Source organism: Callithrix jacchus, chromosome 2 (assembly GCF_049354715.1).
Source record: "Callithrix jacchus isolate 240 chromosome 2, calJac240_pri, whole genome shotgun sequence".
NCBI classification, from domain to species: Eukaryota; Metazoa; Chordata; class Mammalia; order Primates; family Cebidae; genus Callithrix; species Callithrix jacchus.
This window is the reverse complement of record NC_133503.1, coordinates 142,328,302-142,355,433: the sequence shown is the minus strand read 5'-3', so window position 1 is coordinate 142,355,433 and position 27,132 is coordinate 142,328,302. Positions and strand designations below refer to the sequence as shown.

The 27,132-nt window shown below is 39.4% G+C and overlaps 1 protein-coding gene across 23 annotated transcripts in view; it reads left to right on the top strand.

The window, feature by feature from the left end:
* Positions 1–27,132, top strand: part of MAST4 (microtubule associated serine/threonine kinase family member 4) — a 581,015-nt gene that overhangs the window by 541,590 nt on the left and 12,293 nt on the right. For 13 of the 23 annotated variants that reach the window (XM_035291493.3, XM_054252221.2, XM_035291490.3 and 10 more), the window contains 11 exons: positions 507–645; positions 2,446–2,578; positions 3,545–3,710; positions 5,577–5,678; positions 11,402–11,524; positions 11,713–11,825; positions 14,199–14,326; positions 14,674–14,909; positions 18,871–19,071; positions 22,115–22,344; positions 23,223–23,345. In XM_035291493.3, the coding sequence (XP_035147384.3) occupies positions 507–645; positions 2,446–2,578; positions 3,545–3,710; positions 5,577–5,678; positions 11,402–11,524; positions 11,713–11,825; positions 14,199–14,326; positions 14,674–14,909; positions 18,871–19,071; positions 22,115–22,344; positions 23,223–23,345 (1,694 nt within the window). The remainder of the gene's footprint in view (positions 1–506; positions 646–2,445; positions 2,579–3,544; positions 3,711–5,576; positions 5,679–11,401; positions 11,525–11,712; positions 11,826–14,198; positions 14,327–14,673; positions 14,910–18,870; positions 19,072–22,114; positions 22,345–23,222; positions 23,346–27,132) is intronic. The other 10 variants (XM_054252224.2, XM_078365414.1, XM_078365413.1 and 7 more) reach the window with 1 other exon arrangement.

Genomic DNA, 27,132 nt, shown 5'->3' with positions numbered 1-27,132 from the left:
CTAACATTTATCACATATTTAATATGCGATATGTGTTGGGCAGTATCCTAAGTTCTTTATATAGATTATCTCATTTACTTCTCATGAGAATTCTAACAAGGATGACATTATTACCATCCTCATGTTACAGATGAAGGAACCAAGAATAGCTTGGTAAGAGGCAGAGCTAGAATTTGGACTCAGGTAGTGTGATTCTAGAATCCATGTTTTATGCTGGTATATTTTAAATTGTTACCATGATCCTAAAATTATGCTAGTTCTTCAAAGTACTGTTTCACTTCAGAGCCAAACCTTCTCTCTTCTGAATACTACTTCTTAAATAAAAATCTGTATTTTCTCCATACCATAGCTTAGTTAGAAACATGTTAGGTTAGCACACAGACTCCAGTTATGACTATGATATGCTGTGAGTAGAGATGATTTCACCTTGAAATTCTGTGGTCTAAACTGATGGTCTTCATTAAGCCTTGATGCTGTAGCTACTAACTCTTTTTCCTGTGTTATAGGGGGAGACTGTGCTACTTTAATGAAAAACATGGGTCCTCTCCCTGTTGATATGGCCAGAATGTACTTTGCTGAGACAGTCTTGGCCTTGGAATATTTACATAATTATGGAATCGTACACAGGGATTTGAAACCAGACAAGTATGTACACAAATGAAATATATGTCTTCTTTTGCCCAATACAAAGTTCTTGTATGTTTATAAAGATGTTTTCTTTTAATGCAATGCATATTTTAAAATTCTTCCATACATAACGTCCAAAATGAGTTGTTTTAACAATATATATGGTAATTTTTATGTAAATCTTTAAGGGATGTGCTTATGTGAAGTTCAGGAAACTCATGGAAAAAAGGATATGATGTGTATATATATATATTTTTATGATTATACCTTAAGTTCTGGAATACATGTGCAGAACGTCAGAATGTGCAGGTTGGTTACATAGGTATACACTTGCCATGGTCATTTGCTGCACCCATCAACTCATCATCTACATATTAGGTATTTCTCTTAATGTTATCCCTCCCCTAGCTCCTCACCCCCAACGATGCTTATATTAATAACTTATCAGCAACAAGAGAAAAAGATAATGATAAAGCCAGAGTTAATTTTTTTTTTATTTTTTTAAATGATGTAAATGTGATAATAGCTTCATAGAATGCTACTAGTTTTTTTCTGGATAGTTTCTTTATTTGATGTCATACTTAGATAACTCTTTCCTACTCCAAGATGAAATGCTTGATACTACATTCTGTTTTACTCACAATTTAATTTTTTATTAATGTTTAATTTATGTGAAATTCATTTTGGTGTCTGATTTGTGATAGAATTTTTTCCCCAGATGACTAGCTATTCATCTCGACACCATTTATTAAATATTTCATGCTTTCTCCAATAATTTGAGATGCCTCTGAAAACATTACATATTAATATGTAAAGACTTTAAGTGTGCTGAAACGTTTATGATAAAGTTGACTCAAGTTCATTCTAGAATATTTGAAAAATTCAGGGGAATAAAAAAATAGAAAAAAAGTAGCCACAATATTACCAAAGACAACTATTAAAATTTGGGAATATTTCCATCCAGTAGCTTTTTAAAAAATACCTCTATTCTTTAAATTTTCAAATTACTATAATACTATATATATTATTTTAAATTTTTATTTTTCCACTTAAAATGAAAGGTTTTAAATATTTTCAGTTGCAGATTCTTTGCATGTGTAGGAAATACAGGTTTTGTGCTTAATGAGTAGAAATTTAAATTAGATCTGGAAGTTCTATTATTTTAGTTAAATAATATTTATTTTCTAATATTTCATTTCTACTATTAAAAATAGAACTATTATTTTAAAATGACAGCTGGAAGTTCTATTTTAAAATTTTACTTTTCCACTTAAAATGAAAGGTTTTAAATATATTCAGTTGCAGATTCTTTGCATGTGTAGGAAATACAGGTTTTGTGCTTAATGAGTAGAAATTTAAATTAGAGCTGGAAGTTGAAATCTGAAACAATACAATATTTGTCTGTTCTTCTTTGTCTTACGTCTCGTTTGAATAACAAGTTGCTTAGTTCCTAGTGTATGCCCTTTCTTTTTTATTTTCTTTTTATGAAAATGGAAAGGGATCAGAGTTTCATACTTGAATTTTTCTAAGATTTTTCTAACAATTTTTCAAAGTGTTGTAAACGATGCTGTATGTGGCTGCTTCAACAAAGATTAGCTATGCCTTGTCTCTAGCCCTCCTTTGTGAATTACACTCAGCTGCTAGATGCAAGTATTTGACATCTTGGTGTGACTTCCTCTCTTTCCAGGCTGGGTTTTGTAATAAACTTGATGCGCATATATTAAATAGTCTTAGAAATGGATGGGGGTAGAGGGGAAACTAAAATAGATAACCAGTTTATAAAGTGATTAATGTGTTATATGTCCTTCTGCTTCATAGCTTGTTGGTTACCTCCATGGGGCACATAAAGCTGACAGATTTTGGATTATCTAAGGTGGGACTAATGAGCATGACTACCAATCTTTATGAGGGTCATATTGAGAAGGATGCTCGAGAGTTCCTGGATAAACAGGTAAGCTATGGTGCCATTTAGTTTATTGAGAAATACAAACTATGGTATTGCTGGTGGAGTTCAGCATCAACTTGTGTGGGCCATCTTCACATTAATGCTGGTGGTTTAGATGTCTGTATAAACCTTGGATTTAATAAAGTGCAAATTGCTCCCATTTTTCTCCCTGGGCCTCTTTGAACTGTGTGCTCCCTCTACATTCCTCCCCCAACATTATGATCTATTAACAAGACGAACAATCTAATTGCACACAAGTGAAAGTTTGAGAGAGACAAATGGAAAACTGTTTTTGTAAGGAATTCAGGAGTCTCAGTAGAGTACTCGTGAAACTCATAATGCATTGTACCATCACAGGTGCTAAATCCAAGCCACGGCCCATTTCGCTTTAAGCATGCCTCATTACCATGTGCCCACAATCTGTTCATTGTAAAGTTACTTAAGGTAAACACATCTCAACTGTCATTGCTTTTATGAAATAACCTATGTGTGAATGTATTTTGATCATATAGATACTAAAATGATCTCTGACAATGACAAACTTAAAAATGCTTTTAAATATAAAGATTATAAATGGTTTAATATTGTATAATAAGTAAAACTACCAAACAGGGTCAAATTCTCAATTTGAAAGTAAACATTACATACAATTTTAACATTAGAACGGAACTGTAAACTTTCCAACTTTGGTAATAATTCTTTGCCTCTGTATTTTAAATACCTTCTTACAATTATTGCCAGGCATATTTGTAAACTTTAACAAAACAGATTTGTGAGTTGTCTGCAGAGTATACAATATCTGAGTTGTTTATGGATTTATAACTAGGCTGTTTGCTCTTAAGTTCTTTGTCCATGTGGTTCCATGTGGTTGAGCAGGTGCGTTCTGGGCAAAATAATTGGTGACTAGCCATCTTGCTCATTTTAATTCATGTCTAATATTCTAATTATTCTAATATTGCAATTATCTTTTAGGTCTGTGGCACACCTGAATACATTGCACCAGAAGTGATTCTGAGGCAGGGTTATGGAAAGCCGGTGGACTGGTGGGCCATGGGGATTATCCTCTATGAATTTCTGGTTGGATGCGTGCCATTCTTTGGGGATACTCCAGAAGAGCTATTTGGACAAGTCATCAGTGGTAAATATCATCCGGAGTTATCTTTAAGTCACTGTTGGGAAGCAGCTATTTAATGTAAATCTGTTGAGTGTCACAGTTTTTACTACTAAAATGCTAACCTTTATCAAACAGTTGAGCCAACAAATTAAAAGAATTCATTCATCGAAGCATATAACTAACATTCTTCATCTCAAGAGAGCAATTTTTGTTGAGAATTGATCTGAAGAAATTCTGTTAACATAGAATTTGGAAATGTACTGGCAACAAAATCATTTTTTATAATGTGCTTTTTCTGCAAAGGAAATTGGTGTGGGGTTTATAGGCAATTTAATTGCCATTTGGTCTTCCTTTCCATGATAAGAAAGTTGTGCCAGGGAAGAAAAGGTTAATGTGGGTAACATTTACATAAATGGGGAAAATGGCTAATGGCATAATGAAGAAATTAACAAAAATGTAATAAACCCTAAAACAAATGTCTACCAAATAATAAATAATGAGAATGGGAAAGAAGCAATTTGAACCCACAGATTGTTAATGATTTCATTGGTAGTTGTTATGGCGTAATGTTATTTCTATAACAGCTGTTCATCTTTCATTTAAAATTCAATAATTTTTAGATCTTAACCTGCAAGCTGACCCTAACTATTGTTATATGGCTTGTGGCAAAACTAAATGATAATTAAATAGGGTCTATCACTACTCTACCTGCTGATTTTATAAATTTCCCTGGAACATAGATCAAAAAGGCCTCTCTTCCTGAAAGTTTGTCAGGCATCCCTGACATCTTTATCAGCTACCTACAGTCTATTTGGACTGTGTTTACAGGGTCCAGCAGTGGAAGTAGGGGAAAAATTCATTTTGCATATGAGGAGCCCCTTTATCACAGCATTCTTTCCTATCATTGACTTTGCAAGTCTGGCATATTTGTAAACTTTAACAAAGCAGATTTGTGAGTTGCCTGCAGTGTATGACCCCTTTATACAATATCTGAGCTGTTTATGGATTTATAACTAGGCTGTTTTCTGATATACGAAGGCCTGAATGGCAAAGGGAATCAACTGTTTAATTAACACAAGCAGCAAATGCTGGCTTTGTTCTTGATGCCTTACGGCTCAGATGCATATTCATGTTTTATTTTCCAAATCAGATTTAAACTGCAGCAGAGGAAGCTAGAGGCAGGCACACACAGAAATAACTCATGTTTTTATTGCATTTCCGTACACACAAGCATGCACACCTATCTTCAGGCAAACTCCTTCAGAATGAGAATGTATTCTTAATATTTATGACAGATTTTAAGTACTTCCATTACTATGATTTCTTTGTTATTTCTTCTTCTTCTTTTTCTTCCTCTTCTTCTTCTTTCTTAGCATTTTCACCTCTTTTTTTCTCCGCTGGAAATAGTTATTTTTACAAAATCACTTTTTGCTTCCTAGAGCTGAAGAATTCTATAGCTGTGGCTAAATTCTCAGCTGTGGAAATTAAAAGTGAAAAATCTTACCCTGAGATAATCCCTAGATTGGTAGCCACCTGAAATGCAGGTGTTTAGAGTTTCTGTTATTTTAATTCTTTTAATAACTAGGGAGGCACTTTTGGAAGCCAATGCTTGGAAAGAAAAATGAATTTAAAAAGCAAATGAAAGATTGGCTTATTGAAATATTCTCTTCCTACCTTGTAAGAAGTCTGTGCTACTTATGTCTTAAGAAACAATGCTTCTCAAACATGACTGTGTTTAGGAATCAACTGAAGATCTTGTTGAAATGCAGACTCTGAGTTAGTGGGCCTGAAACTCTGCCTTTCTGACAAATTCCCAGGTGATATCCATGCTGCTGGGACCTGGAGTAGCTTGTAAACAATATGCTTATAAACAACTTTTCTTCCTTCTAGATGAGATCAACTGGCCTGAGAAGGATGAGGCACCCCCACCTGATGCCCAGGATCTGATCACCTTACTCCTCAGGCAGAATCCCCTGGAGAGGCTGGGAACAGGTTAGAGTCCATGTGTTTTAATTTTGCTAATATGCAAGATCTAATATCTACATGGAGCGCTCCAAAGTTTTTGTTGTTGTTTTGCTTTTGGATAGGCAACATCTGTTAGTTGATGTAGAACATGACTGCAACACATTATAGCAATAATATTTTGAAATTTGTTTTCTGATTCAAAACAGTGTGTACACTGAGAAAGTTGGTCGTCTTTGTTTTTTGTTGTTGTTTTTGTGTTTGGCAAAGCAGAAATTAGACTTAATTTGTTTCAATAAATAAAACTTCTCTGGAGGAAAACCTCAAAGGCACATGTAACTCTTCTGTTCTGAAAAGCATGCATCTTAAATGACTTGAAACAGAGGATTTGATATGTGGAGCTCTTTTTGTTTCTGTCTTTAAATACACATCCCCATACGGATTTGACCCAGCACATTGCTATCCACAAGCTTTGAAATCCGTTATCAGTGCTTGAACTAATTACTAGAAATGAGTGCCTGGGGTTGAACCTTGCTGTCCTATCAGAGTGATCAGCACCATGACCCGAGAAAGAGAATTAAAAACCACTGCCTTTCAGGATTAATGAGATAGATTTCTTTCTTACTGATTATTTTTTCTGGCAGTTCTGCCAGCATGTTATTCCCTTTTCTTCGCTGTATTCTGAATAGACAGACTTAGCGATCCCAGTATAGACTCCCAGTCTGCCCAAGTATGTGAATTTATGTAGATGAGACTAAATATTAAATATAAATGCACATAGTCTAGCCAGCATCCGTAATTTTCATCAGTGAAAAGTGTTGGCTTGATGGGTTGTTTACTCTGGGATGTTTCATTCTACCCCCATTTTAATACAAATACCAGAAAATACTGAAGAAATCATTTTCTCCCCCATTTGTTCCAAGACAAAAATTTGAAACAGCTCCAAATATTTATTGTGTAGTATTCTCCACATTCACCCACCGATTCTCCTGTTGGAGGGCTCTGTTCTTACCTAAGTATAGAATGCTGTGCTACTAGAGTTTGATAATGCATTACAGCAAGGGTCGGCAAGCTACGGCCAGATTTGTCCCACAGCCTGGTATTGTAAATAAAGTTTCACTGAAACATCTCCATGTCCACTCATTTAGGTATTGTATGGCTGCTTTCATGCTACAAGGGCAGAGTTAGGTAGTCGTGACAGAACATATGGCCTGCAAAGACTAAAATGTTTACTGTTTTGCCCTTTACACAAATGCTTTGTAGACCCTGCATTAGAGAATCCAAGAAGGCTTAAAATTAGAACTTGACTAGAAAACTTGTTTTAGTTGAGCCTCTCACTAGAGCACCTTGTGCCTTTTTACCTTTTTCAGTGCATGAGTGGACTTTTAACCTGAAAAGCCAATGTAAATTGAGCTTAAGGCCATAAACTCCGCAGTCAAATAGCCTGAGTTTAAATCTCGAAAAAGATTACTTCTTTTTCCATTGCTCATCTCCGCATTTGTGAAAAGTAGCTTTTAGAAGTGCTGTTTCATAGGATTATTATAAGGATAAAAAGAAATTATTCTAGGGAAGAAGAGGCATTCTGCTGGATGGCTTTTTAAAACAATTCCTCCAGAGTCATCTGCCTCATTAACAACAGTTTTATCTTAGAATTCTTTTGTAGGTTCATAAACTGACATGATTTCTTATTCTGTTACGAATGCACACTGCTCTAGTCCTTCAGTAAGCCCATAATGTGTGTTTATTGTTTGGTTGGTTTTTGTTGGGTTTTTGTTTGTTTGTTTGTTTTGTTTGTTTGTTTTGAGATGGGGTCTTGCTCTGTCACCCAGGCTGGAGTGCGATGGTATGATCTTGGCCCACTACAACCTCTGCCTCCTGGGTTTTCTCATGCCTAAGCCTCCCAAGTAGCTGGGACCATAGGCGCATATTACCATGCCTGGCTAATTTTTGTATTTTTAGTAGAGGGGAGTTTGCCATGTTGGCCAGGTTGGTCTTGAACTCCTGGCCTCAAGTGATCCACCCATCTTGGCCTCCCAAAGTGCTGAGGTTACAGGTGTGAGCCATCATGCCTGACCTCATCATATATGTTTCAACCCCTGTTACCTGAAGTTAGGTGTGGAATTTTCCACTTGTGGTGTCATATCGGTGCTCAAAAAGTTTAAGATTTTGGAGCATTTCAGATTTTAAATTTTCAGACTAAGGATGTTCAACCTGTATTCTACCCTGTATTTACTCCTCCAAGAAAACTTGGATTCTTGGTTGTGCTTGATTTAACTAGACAAGGATGTGATAATGTTCAGCATATCTGTGTTTATAAATCACATGCTGCAAGTTACTTCTCTGCACATTTTCTTTTTGACTGCTACTTTCAGTCTTTTTAGGGTTTGACAGTTTGAAGAAAAAATCCCCTAACAGAAACACAGAAGAGACATTTAAAAGACCCTACTCAAGCTCTTAGAATTGTCAAGTACTTGCCAAACAGGCCAGTCCAACATGACAGGTCCCAGTAGGGCCTGGAGACTGAGGCTAAGAATCCCACAGGCCTGCCTTGCTGCTTCCAATGACAGCGTTTTGTATTTATGCATATTTAGTGGGCAAAATAATGCACCGTGAAAATGTGCGAATGCACATTTGCCCAAGAGATTAGAGAGGCTGAGAAAAAGGGTGTGAAGAACATAATGGATGTTTAAGAAACTTCCATGAAAGGAGAGAAAAGGGAAAGTGTTAGTGTCAAAGCATAAATTGCAATTTGGGAGCTTGTCCTACTGGAACTATACTTTTGAACTTGTCAAGTATTGAGTGACAGCCTGACTCATTGGACTTCAGAGCTGCTGAGACATCACTGCTACCCATGTCTTGAATAGTTTCTTCATTGCTCTGAGTCTCAGTTTCCTAGTCTATGGAAATGGGCATTTTATATATTTCACAGGATTATTGTGAGGCATAAATGCAAAAATGTTCGTGAAGGTATATAGTTCATTTACTACGTACTGAACAGGAGCTCAAGGAATAATGTTTCCCTTCCCTTCATGATGAATTCTTACAATGAGAACTATTATTTGCATGAGTGATTTGTTTTTAGCTCATGATGCTATCACCCATATTTTACCAAAAGCTTAGCCCAGAGGTCATTTCCAATTTGTTCCTTTCTTTTCTTCCTTTTATCTCCCTAAGTGCATAAGAAACTGGACCCACTGATACCAGCTTTTCATAAGTGAGGCACAAAGGCCAAAGGGTGAGAAATGTGAACTAGATCAACCATGGGCTGTGAGTCCTTCAGGAGGACCCATTTGTCCTTGTCTACACAGATGAAACGAAGGCTCTCACCAGCTTGGGTCCCAGAGAGTAGTAGGCGGGAAGGGGTAAAACCCTTAACACTCCGGCTATAGTCTGGTTGAGCTCTTGGCTGTAGGGAAACTGCTTTTCTGGTAAAATTGAGCAACCCAAAATATCAGGGCTGGGCCATTGATGTGGCCCCATGAGCAGCAGCTAAAGTGATAGTCATTGTGGTATAGTGGAACCATCACTGCACTAGGAGTCCAGAGGTGTGTTGTGGGCCACTAACTAGGGCTTTCCCTATCCAACACCTACCCCATGCTGACGACCTCTGTGTTGGATAGGGAAACAGTTAAGCCCTCTTAGCTTTTATATTCTGTTTCTCCAAGTAAAAGAGCACTAGAGGGCCAGGTGCAGTGGCTCATGCCTGTAATTCCAGCACTTTGGGAAGCCGAGGCAGGCAGTTCACTTGAGGTCCGGAGTTTGAGACCAGCCTGGCCAACATGGAGAAACCCCATCTCTACTAAAAATACAAAATTAGCCAGGTGTGGTGGTGCATGCCTGTAATCCCAGCTACTCAAGAAGCTGAGACGGGAGAATCACATGAACCCTGGAGGCAGAGGTTGCAGTGAGCCAAGATCTCACTGTTGCACTCCAACCTGGGATCAACAAGAGTGAAATTCCATCTCAAAAAAAAAAAAAGCACTAGAAGAAAATGAGATGGGCAACTGTGTATAGGGACATTGATTGGGAATAGGTGAGATTAGGATGCATGGTGGGCTGGAATGAGACTCTGCAGAGATGCTGCAGAACAGCCACATGAGGTGGCTGTCAGGCTCAGTTTCCCAGTATTGGCAGTTCTGCATCTGTTTGCAAATCAATGCAAGAGAGATGGTGGAGTCGTTTAGTGCCACTAAAGCATGCCTCCACCTTATATGTGGTACTGAGGTTGGGCCTGGGTATTTTTAGGCAGGCCTAGGTTCAGCTTTGAATCTTTACCCTCTAGGGGATCGTGGTTCATGGTGCTTTATTGCTTATGCTTCATTTCCACATCCACAGAAGGTGTTGTTAATGCCCACTTGGTATGGTTATATTTGATGATATAATTAAAGGAAATAAGACACCTGTCCTGTAGTGACATGTCTAATACAATACATGTCACAAGTTGGCCCTCAGTCATAGCTGCTCATGCTTACTGTCAGACTTCAGGATTTTGCTGGAAATGTGGAAACCACCTGCATAGAATCGGGTAAATATTACAATTAAATGTTTTGTAAAGAAGAATGCATTTCCCCCTTTTTTGAGTAATTTCCTCGCTTTGCTGTTTTCACTCCATTCCATCGTTTTCAGAACACCAATTTGCCCTGGCTGGGTTTAGAGTTAGAGCTGACACTATGCCTTGTGCTAGAGTGGTCCAGTGAGGACAGAATCCAGTCTTTGATCCACAGACAGCAACCCCCAACCAAGATTCACAGCCCATTTTGCATTCAACTTGGCATTTCTCATCCTGTTCTTTTTGTACCCCACAGAGGACAGGATGAGAGGCCTGGTTGACAACTACAGGAAAGAGGCATTTACTTGCACCTAGCAGAGATCCCTTGGCAGGGAGGCTGATTAGACTCTGTATCAGCCTCTCAGAAATCTCTCTTCCTAGAGTTTTTTCAGGATTGATGTGTTATTTCCCTCTCCCATATATGTGCTGGTAGCAGGGTGGGGGTCTGATTTTTCTGCTATGATATTATAACATGTACCTTTTTCTTTTTGTATGGGGTATAGTGTTAATATTTTTGATTGGCCTGTCCTTTAAAATTACTCTTTAAAATTATGAACTGAATTGAAAACATTTTACTATCATGCTGACTTGGCAAAAAGAAGCCTAAAACTTGGAAATGGTGATTGATATTTTGGGGGCATTATAAGTCTATAAAAAACTGGTTTGTCAGTTTCCTATCTAAGAATCTGCAATCCACAGAATCTAATTCTTATCTATGTTAATGAGCAATCTAATAAAATTGAATGGTAATCTCTATAAATAATATTTAGGAAAAAAATATCAATATGAACTTTACCTCCAGAGGAAATGTTGCTGTGAACACATGTTGTACCTTGTTAGAATTTCTTTGGGTTTTTAATGAGAAAGTCTGCTGTGGGCCAATATTTATCTGCCTCTCCAGGTTCAGCATAATGTGATTGTAAGTGGCCACATCATTAACCTTTGAAAAATGGAGGAAGTCATGGAAAAAAACTAACAAAGAAAAAAACAGTGCCGTAGCAAATGCTGTTAGCAACATCAAATCTCCTCCTGATAATTTAACAGAAAAATGTGTGGGGCTTTGGTTGTAGAAAGAAAAAGTATGATTTTCATGTATGTATTTCTCTGCTGATACATTTTCAAAATTGTTAAAAACTGATCTTTGCCTTTGCTTAGTGGGGATAGTTTAACACTTTCTTCTCTGTCTCTACCTGTCCCCTTCCAGGTGGTGCATATGAGGTCAAACAGCATCGGTTCTTCCGTTCTTTAGACTGGAACAGTTTGCTGAGACAGAAGGCAGAATTTATTCCCCAACTGGAATCTGAGGATGACACAAGTTATTTTGATAGTATGTGCTTTATCTGAGATAAAACATTGTTTGGCCTTTACCCGTTAAATAATTATCTTTGCTTTTGAACCTTTTCATATCTCTGAGTTCTTAAACATAATGTTGATTTGATACAGAAATTCATAATTAAAATATCTAAAAGCTGAAAATCTGACTAATTGGACCTGTTCCCAAACATTTCACTGCAGCTCGGTCTGAGAAGTATCATCATATGGAAACGGAAGAAGAAGATGACACAAACGATGAAGACTTTAATGTGGAAATAAGGCAGTTCTCTTCATGTTCACATAGGTTTTCAAAAGTAAGTGAAATGTGGCAAAAACATACAGAGTCCCTCTGGGAGAATCTTCCGCTGGCCAGTTCTTATCCCTGAACAGCTTGGACACTTACCCTTTCCGGGGTTTGAGGTCTCCTATGCTTAAACTTCCTTTTTGTTGAAGAAAAGTGACCCCATCAACTTATAGTCTGTCTCTATCCTATTGTGATAATATATTTCTCTCTCCACAAATTAAGATCTGGTTTTCTTAGAGACACAGCCTTGCACTCACAGTCTTATTTTTGGACTGTGTAACTGCTGCTTATATGATGACCTTGCCTTGAACATCTCTCACCTGGCTCAGTGCCAGGCTGCAGAGGCATCACTCATTGCTTTCAACTTAGGGTGAAGAGCATGAGCTTCCCTGTGTGCAGTCTTCTCCTAGGGATTACACAGAGTATGACACAAGGAGAAGGCTCAGTCCTTGACATAAGCAAAGATAGCTGGGAGTTGACTATAGGATTGTAAAGTATCGTAACTGCCAGGTGTGCTGGCTCATGCCTGTAATCCCAACACTTGGAGAGGCAGAAGCAAGAAGATAGCTTGAGCCCAGGAGTTTGAGGCCTGCCAGGGCAGTATGGCAAGACCCCGTTCTCCATAAGAAGGAAAAAAAAAAAGACAAGAAAAAGAGAAAGTCTCATAACTAATAAATAGAAATTGTAAGCCGTATTGAAAAGGCAGTAGGAAGCCAAGCTAGAATCATGAAAATGATAGAAGATAATGAAACTGGTGCTTGAGAAAGATGGCTTTTTGCCAGTAGAGGTAAGATTTAGAAAACAGTCAAAACAAAGAAAACTGATAATTCTGAGGCAGTACAGTGCCCTAGGAAAAATGGAAATCAACCTGAGGGCACTCTACCTCCCTTTTGCTATTTTCTTTTTTTTTGAGACGGAGTTTCCCTCTTGTTACACAGGCTGGAGTGCAATGGCACGATCTCAGCTCACCGCAACCTCTGCCTCCTGGGTTCAGGCAATTCTCCTGCCTCAGCCTCCCGAGTAGCTGGGATTACAGGCATGCGCCACCATGCCCAACTAATTTTTTGTATCTTTAGTAGAGATGGGGTTTCACCATGTTGACCAGGATGGTCTCTATCTCTTGACCTCGTGATCCACCCACCTCGGCCTCCCAAAGTGCTGGGATTACAGGCGTGAGCCACTGTGCCTGGCCCCTTTTGCTGTTTTCATAGCTATGTATTTTCTGTTACCATGACATTTTGCATGATTATTGTTTAGCTTTTCTATAACATTTAGTGACTTTAAAGTGCTCTGTAGTTTTTTCGAAATGATTACCTACATGTACCTGCAAATTGGCCAGCACTACCCTCCCTGTTTGTGGGAATGGCATAGAGGTAAAGATTTCCCGGGAGAAGGTGATAGCCAGTTTGTCCTAGACCCAGGGCAGAAGCTTTGCTAAGTGTGGGCTAAGACTAGGACTGTTCTCTGACCTGTAAAAGCCAACCCCTAAACACCGTTTCGTCTTTGCCTTAGTGGGTGTTTCATTTTCCCACTGTTTGCTGTTCTTTAGCCACTTTCCTTCTTTTCCTAGTAGATTATAGGAGGCCTGATAACCATTCCCATCAGAACAGCAAGTGTCTGAGCAGGGCAGTAGGGAGTGCTTCCTGCCCTAGGCTCTTAGATCCCCTTGATACCTTCTCTCCTTCCCTATGAGACAACAAGAGATTCAGAGGTAGCTGAGACCTTGGGCTTGCCTGAGCTCTGATCCCCTTCAGGAATCCCAGTACCACATAGGAAGCTGCCTGTCTATGTATGTGATTTGTAAGCCAAGCAAATACCTCTGGGTTTTAAAAGCAAATGTGCACTGCATCCCTGCCACACCACCACCCAGTCTTGAAACAGATAATTTATTATTCTGTTTGCACTCAATTCCAATTCATTTTTCTTCTTCCTACCCCTGACTGGTGGCCATTAAATCTTTTTCTCTGTTATTTTCTTTTTCCAATTGACTTCATGGTTAAAAAGTAATCAAGACATGTATTGATCCTGAGGCCTAGAAACTCCAGTGCATCTGTAGATTGTGTTTGCAGATACAAAGTCCGCAACAAGATATGATGAGAGAGGGTGATGAACTCATAGCTCCCTATTCATATATGTGTACACACACACAAACACACACATACACACTCACTCACGCTCTCTCTCTCTCTCTCTCACTCTTTCTTTCTGACCCTTCCTCTCAGGATTCTGGTCAACAATACTAGAAAGTACTTTCCGAATACACAATTCACAATTTCCATTCAGAATGTAGTTATCCTCTCAGGTTTTTCTCCCAAGACTTGGAGTGTTTTTCTGACAAACTCTTTCTAGAGATAATAATAAGCACCGATTATTTGCCTTCCAGGTTTTCAGCAGTATAGATCGAATCACTCAGAATTCAGCAGAAGAGAAGGAAGACTCTGGGGACAAAACCAAAAGCACAACCCTGCCATCCACAGAAACACTGAGCTGGAGTTCAGAATATTCTGAAATGTATGTGAAATGCCTCTTAAATAATATAAGCAATAGCTACTAGAGCAGCGTTTCTTAAACTTCAGTGAGCTTCAGAATACGTGGGAGGCTTGTTGAAACACAGATCTCTGGCCCACCTTCAGAGTTTCTGATCCAATAGATCTAGGGTGGGGCCTGAAAATGTGCATTTCTAACAAGTACCCCGATTATGCAGATGTTGTTGCTCTGGGCACCACACATTAAGAACCATTGCACTAGACATGTCCTGGTTAGGCTGACCCAAGTCCCATTTTCACCTGATTTCTTCCACAACTCACCTTGAACACAGTTTTCTAGTATGTATGTATGACTTTGGTTTTGTTTTTAAGGCAACAGCTATCAACATCCAACTCTTCGGATACTGAAAGCAACAGACATAAACTCAGTTCTGGCCTACTTCCCAAACTGGCTATTTCAACAGAGGGAGAACAAGATGAAGCTGCCTCCTGCCCTGGAGACCCCCATGAGGAGCCAGGAAAGCCAGCCCTTCCTCCTGAAGAGTGTGCCCAGGAGGAGCCTGAGGTCACCACCCCAGCCAGCACCATCAGCAGCTCCACCCTGTCAGGTAAGCCCTGGGCTGTGGTACCTGACATCCTCCTCAGCACGCTAGGTGTCTCCTAGGGCTGGCCTCGCCAGGCAGTAAGGATGGCTGCTTTATGCTGCTAGACTTTCTCCATGGTCTCAGTCCTTAGGCTTGGGACACAATCTCCTGAGAGCTAACATCAGATGTCTCAGACCCCTCCTCAGTGCACAGCCAGGTAGCAAACTGTTCTTGCTTCAGTTTAACCTTGGGGCCAAACTTCGCTCTCTCAGCCAGGTGGCAGGGGATCTTTTGAGGGAAGTTAGAACGTGCTAAGGGAGCATGTTCTCAGCTGTTGATTCAAAGGTATGTCTTGTGTAGTTGTATCTAACTGAAATTCAGTGTAAGAGCCAGTATCAGTAGTCAACTTGTCAGAATTACACTTGAAGATGTCTTTAATCACCCATAAGACACAGTATAAAGCCACATTTCTCTCTAGCATTGAAATTGATGGTTGTTTATTTGATGGAGTTGGCTTTTGTTAAGGGGTTATGTTGTACCAAATAATTTCTTTCTCCACACTAGACTTAAGCTGAGTGCAGTAAGACACTTAATGCTGTCCTGGTACATCTAGGACTGAGGAGGAGAAATGGGGGTCAGAAATACTGAGATTTAAATTGGTATTTTACATGCGTATGAAATAACTCCACTGCAGAAAAAAATTACCTTCCCCATCTCTGGATAATTGGAATAAGAAACTCCTGAGATATATTTGCATGTATGGGAGGCAGTCATGGTGGCTTGGGGCTTTGAAAGTACTTTTTTGATGTTACCTTTGTGTGATGTAACCTTCCTAACAAGAGGAACAGTGTCTTCACAGATTTTTAAGAAGCTTAATATATCATGGATACGTGCTGGTCCTTAGTAATGGTGGTATCCTCACTAGATAATCAAACTTGCAATTAATTCACCAACAAGCCGTTTAAGTTATTTTAAAATATCATTTGGTTTATAAGAATTTTATGTGCAGCATATTCTTCCATAGAGTGATGTGTATTTTTGCTTTTTCAAAAACTTAAAGATGGATATGGCCTAGGATTGCTGTAATAAATGTTTCCATTAAGCTACATTAAATATGCTGTATTGATAACCATGAATGATTCCAAGATTTTTCATCAACATTTTTTTGAACTAACTAAATATTCATAGTGTAAGCTTTTTTTTAATCATTTCAAGAAAAACAAATTTTATGGGCTGGATTTATTTCAACCTCTGTGAAATAAGTCTGGATCTGTGAAGCTTCACATGTCCTTACAGTTTATTGTGGGGAAAAATAATGTTGGATTTTCTTCTTTCTCTTCACCTCAGTTTTGTTTTCCTGTTCCATAATTCTACTTATCCTAACCATAAAGCTAGGAGAACAGCAACGAGGAAGTAGTGTAAAGGCAACTTATTAGACTAAGATTTCTGACCATCTCTAGCTCATGTTGATGCTCAGATCACATGTAGATACCTTGGCATTTTCCATTATTGGTTACAAAGGCCTTTATCTGGTTCTTAGTTACTTTACTCTGAATAGAGTATATTCACCTTCATTTAAAATGTATTCTTGATACAGTGAACTATTTACTATCTCCTAGTCATCTCAGCCTACTCACTACCAGAAAGGTAGGAGGGGAAGGGAGGAGAATTGTGTCTAAGCATTTGATTGATTACTCTCATAATTAAAAAAAATCCACCTAGGTCCTGCCATGCATTTTGATTAATAGATTCAAACCATCTTTCTCTCTCTCTCTCTCTCCCCCATATACACACTAAAAATAATCAAAGGCCTTGGGGGCTGTGCAGAATAGAGAGATGAGCTGATTTGCTTATAGCCAAGGGTAATTAGGCAGTCTGAAAACCGTGACTGTAGTAAAATTAAATTTGTTGATTTTTATATTGCTCCACCACCAAAAAGAAAGAACCCTTGACATTTAGAGAACATTAAGGTGACATTATCTATCATTGGCAGAAAAGAAGCACATGCTTATATGCAGTGTTGCAAAATAAGATGGCAGAGGCAAGAGGGAGAGGTGACACAAGGTTGGGTATCCACACTCTGGCATTTCGGGAAGTCCAACTTTATACTTCTTTCTCTTTTTTCATGACTACATTGTATTTGAAGCCATGAAAAATAAAAGTCTTGAAGTCCTAGGTGTCAGGCTCGAAGGTATCCAGTAATTCCTCATTGTGAAGAGATTCAGAGTTTCATTTTATGCTTGTCAGTGATCCCATCCAAACCAAATTACAAGCAAGGAAGTGTGCACCTTACTCAAGGGGAAGCAGAAGTTTTTATCAAGTCCTTCCATAGTTGATTTTTGTAAGAGAATGGAATATACTGTTAAATAAGAATATAAAAGTAAAAAGATTGATATTTGCCTAGCATATAGGAGTAAAAAGATTAACATTTGCCTTAAGATTATCTTCCTGTGTTGGTCAGTCAGGTATTATGTGGAAGTCCACGAGTCTCTTCCTGTACATACACATAGTAGATGACCACAAAGTGTGCCATGCCTAAAGCCACTGTCCCAAGTCCCCAGCTTCCCTTAGCCTAGACCACAGATGTAAGGTCTGTACTTTGTTCATGAGCTTGGGCCAAACTACAACTTTATAGCTGAGCTGTGTCCAAATAGTAGTGCATGAGAAACGCTAGTTGTCTAAGTCTAACTCTTTCCTATGCAGAGTATCACTTGGGCAGCACTTCAAAATGTGCTGGCTGGTCTTTCAAAGGATCATTTATTGCAATGTGAAATACTCTGCATGGATTGTATCTATAAAAGTGATGAGAGAGTTGATGACTTTTAAGCACAGGGGGCTTATAATGTAGCATTTAGAAGTAAAAATGAGATGAGCATTGTCTCTCCTGGATGGACAAAAATGTGCTATCAATGATGTTTTTAAAGAAAAAGAGGATAGAAAACCCATAACCTGGGAAAGGAAGAGTAGGACAAATTGAAAGGAATAGCTGCTCAGCTTCTCTCTGGGGGACTCAACATGTCACCCTGCTGCAGAGCTTTCTTTACTCTTGGCTTCTGCATTCACCGGCTCAGCACCAGTGATGTTCCAGTTCCCCAAACACCTCCATGTTAATCCTCTCTTATGCTGCGTTGTTGAGGGAAGTCCCAATTTTTTTAAGTTAAAAATAACTCCAGTTTATATTAAAGATTAACAAAATTAAAAGTAAAGAAGATGAAGTTTAGAAGGATGAGGAAATAACATGAGGATGGAGCAGCATATGATACACTGGATTAAAAGCCAGGAGGATGAAGTGAGCTTGAGTAATGGAGGGAGTAATATTCTTTGTCTTGCTTGTCCTTTCAAATGTACAAGAAGCTTAGAATGAAAGGAGGTATACGGGCTGAGAGGTGAGAAGAGACACTTTAGGCACTTTTCTATCAGTTACATACCTGAGCCTAGTATGAGGTGTGTTCTAAGAGCACAGACAAGGAGTGCACATAAGTCTACAGGGAGTGATGAAAAGGTCCATGTGTCAAAATTAGGATTAACAGCATTGATAATGATAATCATCAGTATCATAGGGTAATCACAGTATGAAGTGGATGACCATGGTGTTTGGGAGGTAATGTTAGATTCATAGCCCAGCCTTTCATGGTATCAGGGGTAGAAGCACCAGAATTATCTCTGCACGCTTTCAAAAATATGGATTATTGAAAGAAATTAATTCCTCTGGTTAAATGGAGTCATGGATTGAGAATTAGCAGACTGGTATACAGGTAGAATGAAGCCTGAATAGTCGCCTCTTCCATCTCTTCCTCCTCCCCATCACCTTTGTCAAACCAATCACATGTTGTTAGTGTTCACCTGACACTGTATGGACTTTCTACTGGCCACATAGGAGTATGTTTTCCAGCATTTACTCTTCCGGTTCTTTCTGTCTTCCCCTCTTCCCGCCTCTCCTATGCTAGAGTTTCCTGAACGTGTTTATCCCTTCTTCTTTGTACAGTTGGCAGTTTTTCAGAGCACTTGGATCAGATAAATGGACGAAGCGAGTGTGTGGACAGTACAGATAATTCTTCAAAGCCATCCAGTGAACCCACTTCTCACATGGCTCGGCAGCGATTAGAAAGCACAGAAAAAAAGAAAATCTCGGGGAAAGTCACAAAGTCCCTCTCTGCCAGTGCTCTATCCCTCATGATCCCAGGAGGTAGAGAGATACTACTTGCATGAAATTGTGTGATTTGTGCATGTGGTCCCATCCCTCCTCTCCCAATTTGGAATGCTGAATGAGATACAAGATTGCTTGAAGTAATAACGGGTCATGCCCTAGGACAGCTCTTGAGAGCTTCTGCCTGCAGACCCTTAATTCTCCCTGCAGGATTGGTAGGGCCCCAAAGGAGCATTTTGGCCTGTTTCATCTTACTTTCTGCATCAGGGGTACAAGAGAGGCTTCCTTTCCATAAAGGCTTGTTTCTGTTTTGTTTCCTTTCCTTTTCTTTTCTTCCTCCAAGTTAAGTGATAAATTTTCCTTCCTTGAATATTTTTTTTTCTCTAGACTACACATAATTTTTAGGCACTTTATAGAGCTGTTTACAACATTTGTTTTAGAAAACTAAGTGTATACTTTTTCTCATCTAATTAATGAGGAAAATAGATACAGAACCTAAGCTTTTCATTTCTGGAGATAGAGTCACAGACAGTATTGAAATTCTAGGTTTTCCCAACCCTGTCTGTTGAGCTATGCTTCCTCCTACTGGTAGCAAACCATCTTCTGCCCTGTTTTGGAAAACTGGGCTTAATTAAGGTTTTGTTGAATTGTAGTATTTTCCCCCACAAACTGGTTTTGCCTCTATTGATCACTAAGTCTGTAGTATCCCACTGGCAGAAATGAAATATACCACCCTGATGGTTGTGATATCACTCAAATGACAAGAAGAGAGTAGAATGGGACTCCAATTATATTGCAGATGGCTTGTTTTCGGAAGAATACAGACCATGTATAAAAGGGATTGTTTATGTTTTTAAAATTTCATATTTGTCTAGAAAAAAATTTGACATAAACAAATCGTCATTTGGGAGTAGTGCTCACTCTAGCAGATTCAGTTTCTGGGAGGTGTGTCATTTAACACCATAAAACAAACACCTGTAACCCTAGTATGTGTGACTCTTTATAAACTGATGATGGTCCCAGTGCAGCTGCACAGTTGGGAAGGTAAGTTGGATATTTTCCAGTGTAGTTTTGAAAGCTTGTGAGAAAGCCCATACTTTGACAGAATAAAGAAAGTATTCAATTTGGGGAAATGAGGGAGACCATCAGAAGGTAAAGAATGGGACGCCTGGCCTTTCAGCAGTTTGGATCTGTGTGTGTCCACATGTCCTCCTCCCGCCTGCCTGCATGTCTTGAAGTTCCCTGCCTGCCAGCATGCATCTCTTCACATGTCCTTTGAAAGTCAGGAGGGAGCCAGCAGAAGAGAACCAAGATGCTACATGAAGTCAGAGAAGGAAGGAGCATGGGTAGTGATAACAGTTGGCTTTGCTCTCTGAACAAGCATAAGAATTGAAATAGTGGGTAGTATGGATACTTCTAGCTTGCGGTAGCCACAGTGGAACTCAACCACACCCTAATGAGCCTTCGGTAGCACTGGGAACCTTGTAGCCTGGCTCCAGCTGAGCTCATTTAAACCTCAGCATGTTTTGTAGATTATTCTGCCTTTTCTCAAGTGCACGTGCACACACAGTTTTACAGGACCGTTTAAGATCTGTTTGGATTAACATAGATGAAACAGGGATATGAACTAAAAATAAAAGTGTATTTGTGTCTTAGTTCATTTCTGCTGCTATAACAAAATACTTTAGTCTGAGTAAGGTATAAACAACAGAGTTTGTTGATCCCAGTTTTGAGCCTGGGAATTCCAAGATCAAGGTGCCAACAGTTTCAGCATCTGGCGAGGGCTTGTTCCTCATAGACAGCACCTTCTCTATGTCCTCACATGGCAGAAGGGAATTTGTAAGGGCACTAATTAATTTATGAGGGCAGAGCCCTCATGACCTAATCACCTCCCAAAGGCCCCACCTAAAACCATCACCTTGGAGGTTCAATTTCTACATAGGAATTTTAGGGGGACACAAACATTCAGAGCATAGCAGTTTGCTTGTAAAACAAAGAAAGCAGTAGAATTGGTGGTTTGGAATATGCACTGAGATCCTCTTCTGTTTTTTTTTTTTTTTTTTACTTCACCTGCATTATCCTCTCAGAAACCTTATTAGAATTGCAAGTAATATATAAAGAGAATCAGTTGTCACCGCAGTAATGTTCGTTTATAAAGAAGTCACCACTTCATTGTTTTCTGGATTAAAATTTCTTTCTTTTCTTTTCTTTTTTTTTTTTTTTTTGAGACAGGGTCTTGCTCTGTTGCCCAGGCTGTAGTGCCCTGGTACAATCACAGCTTACTGCAGCCTCAACTTTCCAGGCTCGGGTGATTCTCTCACCTCAGTCTCCCAGGTAGCTGGGACTACAGGCATGTGCCACCATTCCTGGCTAATTTTTTTTGGATTGTTTGTAGAAATAGGGTTTTGCCATGTTACCTGGCTGGTCTTGAACTCGTGGGTTCAAGAGACAGGTCCACCTTGGCCTTTCAAAAGTGCTGGGATTACAGGTGTGAGCCACTGCACCTGGCCAATTAAAATTCTTTAATCAATATTCATTCAATAGCATTGTAGAAATCAGCTGGTAAATGATAAATTGCTTTCCTGGCCATGTGTGTTGAAAAGAACCATCTTAAAATTGTTTAGTGAAGAGTTTGAAATTCAGTATCTGTTACTATAGTATAGATACTGTATAATCGTCCACAGACTGTATAGTCTTCTCCATATGAAGACATACTTGAAATAAGTGCATCTATGATTTATTTCTTAAAATAAAACCTTAAGTAAAAATGTCACAGCCAGAAAGTAACTAATCTTTGTGGTGTCTTTTAATTAGCATTGAAACTAAAAAATTATAACATGAGAGTATTAACTGAAAAACTAGTTAGAATAGCAACACTCTTAAAGTTTGACAGTTTTACGATTCAGGCTAGTTACTGATAGAAACATTTTTATATTATTTCATCTTTATTTTGCTATTAGAAACAAAAGGATTTGTGTTGTGACTGTGCTCCCAGTCCCAGCAGGCCTCGTGTGGTGAGGGTTGGCTGCATGGATGCCTGTGTGCACCACGTGGGCTTTGATGACTGGCTTCTTCGTTACAGATATGTTTGCTGTTTCCCCTCTGGGAAGTCCAATGTCTCCCCATTCCCTGTCCTCGGACCCTTCTTCTTCACGAGATTCCTCTCCAAGCCGAGATTCCTCAGCAGCTTCTTCCAGTCCACATCAGCCGATTGTGATCCATAGTTCAGGGAAGAACTATGGCTTTGCCATCCGAGCCATCCGGGTGTATGTGGGAGACAGCGACATCTATACAGTGCACCATATCGTTTGGGTAAGACCTGCATGTCTCACACTTGGGATTTTTCATTTCCAGCCAAGCTGCAAAGTGGATAAGTTGGCTGATAAATAGCAAATGTGTTTACTTTTAAGCTTGCATTTGGGACCTGTTTGATATTCTTACATCCCTGTATGTATATGGTGGAATTGAATTTAGCAAAAGCTAACATCTCATAAGCCTGTTCAGTTTTTATATTTGATTCTTCTTTCTTACATACCAAACTGATAGAAATAGTCAAAGGCAATCCTGTTTCCTTCCTTGTTTTATTTTTTCTTTTTATCCTAGCTTTCTTTTATTTTTATTTTTGAGAAAGAGTCTCACTCTGTCACCCAGGCTGGAGTGCAGGGGAGCAATCTCAACTCACTGCAACCTTCGCCTCCTGGGTTCAAGCAGTTCTCCTGCCTCAGCCTCCTGAGTAGCTGGGATTATAGCACATGCCACCGCACCCTGCTAATTTTTGTATTTTTAGTAGAGACGGGGTTTCGCTATGTTGGTCAGGCTGGTCTTGAACTCCTGACCTCATGATCCACCCTCCTCAGCTTCCCAAAGTGCCAGGATTACAGGCGTGAGCCACCGGCCTTCTTTTTAAAAATTATCTTCTCAAATCACCTGAAATGTTTTAGTCATTCATTTTTTTTTTTTCTTTGTGGCTGTGGTACTTTCAGTCTGAATCACCTGAAAATTTCCAAGTACCATAGAAAGTTTCCTATTTTAGAATAATGACAGAATAGGAATAGTAACCATACCTTTTAAATTTTCTATTAGAATCTTAGGACATTTGCTAATTAACTCATTATTTTTCCAGAAGACACAGTAGGTGTTAAGAGTTGTCATTTTTTTACCTACAAATATCCTCTCCTCTTGGACTTTAGAACGTAGAAGAAGGAAGTCCAGCATGCCAATTAGGACTGAAGGCTGGAGATCTTATCACACACATCAATGGAGAACCGGTGCATGGACTTGTCCACACAGAAGTTATAGAGCTCCTACTGAAGGTATTGTATTTTTTATGTCAGGACCATGCAGATGAGGCAGGTAGCCCAAAGGGGCTAGTACCGGGAGACTGATTTCCCTGTGGCATACCCATGTCTCAGTACTGAGAAAGTATTCAGTCATCTCGGGTTTAATCTTACAACAAAGACATTATGATTTCTTGTTTTATATCATGAAATAATGTCCTTCTATCTGCGTATTCATTCCCTAATTTAATTCTGCTTCTCATTCTAAATTGTTAAGTACTAAGAATTCTCTTTGTGTATATAGTTCACACAGTGACATCTATTTGGAAGTCACCTGTCCTAAAGGTGACTTTTTTCAGGAACTTCTAGCAGGTTTTATTCTAGTAATAGTAGAAGACAAAATTGTATTAAACTGTGAGGTTTGATCTGAAGGTATAGTCTGGGAGTTAGAGTTCTTTTGAAAGACAAAATTGTAAATATATACATATGTACTATAAATTATAGAGAGTAAATGGTAGTGAAAGAAGAGGTTCTGGCAATTATTAGGCCTCTCTCTCCTCCATACAAATTTCTGTTTAAATGGAGGGATTAATTTCTATTTAAAATGTTGGCTGAATAGAGACTATGGAGTAAGAAATTCACAGGAAGCAGGAGAGAGAGAAAGGACACACACTGATCCTCTTCGATAGTTCTGTTCAGTTATTTGATTTGCTACTTGCTGACTTTAGAATATAAAGTTATGGTTCACATCAGAATAAGAAAAAATATATTGAAATATGTATTGATAAATATACATTTGCTTATTTTGCTGAGACATAATTGATCACTTTCATAATTTATTTTGTGAAGTATTTTAATAGGATTCTGTATTTTAAAACTTCTCTTCCTGCTTCTATGAAATCTGAAAGTGTATTTTTCCTAGAGGACTCTGGCAAGGTCTCTTAGCAGTCTCAGATGATCCCATTTCTATTATCTTGCCCTCATCTGGTTATGAAGAACCTTGCACAACCCAAAGCCTTCATTCCTGGATGCAGTCAGTGCTGTCACTGAAATTGCTTAAACATAGTGGAGTGGAGAGCCATTGGCGCCCTTTGAAGCCATGGTGTACTCTGTCACGAATCCAAAGAGCATTCTGCCTGTCATAAAGGAAGCACTGGAGAGGAGTAAGCAATGTCATGAAACCAAGAGGATACAAGGGATTTAATTATCCTCCCAGTGAACTGTGTAATCATGCAGCTTTCTTCCAAATTTAACCAATGACTCTTGAAAACAGAGTATTAAGTAACTGGTGTCAGTGCTGGGCTCCTGTGTGCCATCATTGGCTTAACAGCAGGGAAGTTGGCTATATTGTGGTACTCTCAGATGCTGTTTACACAGTGTTTTATTCTTGCAGAGTACTGTATGGAATGTTATGGCACTCTTAGAAAAAGGTGGAGAAGTTTTGACAGAGGGCTGTAGGTATATCCTTAGAACTGCCTAACTACATGTATAGTGTTTGTCTTTTGTGTTATGAATATAGGAAGCATTTTCCATGTTGCATAAATTCACATTTGGTCTCATTTACCTTCACAACTTGAAAGTGAACCTGCTATGGAAGCACTGACTTCCATGCACAGGCAAACTTGTCCAAAGTCATTCAGCATCCTAGATCCATGCAGTCATAAAATGTCATGGTTATCCAGTTCAGCTCCCCATTGGCTATGTGAATCCCTGACAGTGTTTTCCTTCAGCTTCACCTCAAAGCTTTCCTCTCAGGAGGAAAGCTTTTAGGCAGCATCAGTCCTTCTGAGAAAAACTTTGTAAGTAGACTGAGGTCATTCTTCACCCACTAGAGTTACAGTTGGAGACGATACTTGGCCCAGTCCTGTTACCTGTTCCTGTTAGCCAGGCTTAACTTCTATGATCCAAGAAACTTTCTTTTCAACCAACTTTCTTTTTAAGTATAGCATTAGTTTACATCCCCAATGCATAGGAGAAGCCCTAAAACTTTACTAGCCTCTGCTTCAGAAATTTCCTTTCCATGGGCACTGGGGAGCTTCTGTGTACTCAAATAGGGACCATCAAATAGCTTGATTACCACCCTCCCATATCTGTCAAGCCCCTGATATGCACAGAACCTTGTGCAAAATACTGCAATGGCCACACAAAAATGACACATACGGTCCAGGCGCAGTGGCTCATGCCTGTAATCCCAGCACTTTGGGAGGCCAGGCCAGGTGGATCACAAGCTCAGGAGTTCAAGACCAGCCTGGCCAAGATGGTGAAATCCCATCTCTACTAAAAATACAAAAATTAGCTGGGCGTGGTGGCAGGCACCTGTAATCCCAGCTACTTGGAGGCTGAGGCGGAGAGTTGCTTGAACCGAGGAGGTGGGGTTTACAGTGAGCCAAGATCATGCCACTGCACTCCAGCCTGGCGACAGAACGAGATTCCATCTCAAATAAATGACACATAAGGATGATAGTTAATAGGGCAGGAGCTCTTGATGCCTGCCACTCTTGTCAGTTGTTTTACAGGAATAAACACATGTAATCCAAACAGAGTTACTCTCTGAGGTAGATGCTATAAATATAAATGTTCCCATTTCACAGATGAAAAAAACAAAAGCAGAGAGAAGTTGTAAAACAGCCTAAGCTTATCTACTGGGAAGGAGCAGAAGATGGTTTGTACCCAGGCAGTGTAGCTCTGGAGCCTGCACCTCCCACTAGCACAGCTGCTGCATGTAAAGTCCTGACACTGCTCTGCATGTAGAGTCTCCAGTTGCCAGTAACTTACAGTCTAGTGTTCACAGGGGGAAACAATGGCAATATCAGGCTAAAGTCAAAGTGTTCAACTTAAGGAACAGACTTAAGGAACACGGCAGAAGTTCTGAAGGAGGGATGGCTTTTCTCCAGGGTGGACAGGAATGGCGTCAAAGAATTGAGGGTTATCTGTGCAAGGCTTTGATAGATGGGTGGCGATTCAGTATATGGTCAGGGGTGCAGGATAGTCTAGGCCAGACGATGAGGTGTGTAAACACAAGGACAGGAGATCTCAAGGTTTACGAGATGTACAGGTGAACCAGGCTGAAGCCTGGGTTAATGTGAGAATAGTGTGCAAGATGGCTGAGATTGGGTAGTGAAGGGGGTGAACCAGGGTGAGGATGCAGGGGGGCTCATCCCCCATCTGCACTTTGCAGAGAAGGAAATGCAAAAGCAGTTGTTCAGTGAGTTACCCAGGGCCAAACTGATAAGCTAACATAGAACCAGAAGAAATTGGACTGCCTGACATCTGCTATTGTATTCAATTCAGCAACTTAAAATAATTTTCTTCACGCTGTGCACCACTCATGAAAGTAGTTTAAGGTGAATTAATTGAACATTTAACAGTCTGCCAGGTACATTTTTGTTATTTTTTAAACAAGTGCCACAGAAATTCTCCTGTAGGAGGTCAGTCATTAATGAAGAGAAAGTTAGTTGTGAGTAAACCGACCTAGTAAGCCACCTTGAGCAGTTCAGGTAGCACTCGCTGTAGCTGGATGGATCCACCAGGTGGCAGGCTTCCCAAATCTTGCCCATCATTTTTCCAATCATTTACCATTTTTGTAACCATTAATACTTCCAACCTAATTATTGTACTCTGCATCCTTTGTGTCTTAGAGAAATTGTGTTTAGTATATGCCTGTAAGTTAAATGAACTGTCCTCTGGAATAGCCATTTATGGAGACAAGAAACAAAACTGGCTTTTGTCTTTATAGGGGAAGGAGCATTTGTAGTCTAGTGATGTGCTGTCACTTAGCAAGCCCTGGTCTTCACTTTTTTCTGATGATAAATATGTGCAGGAT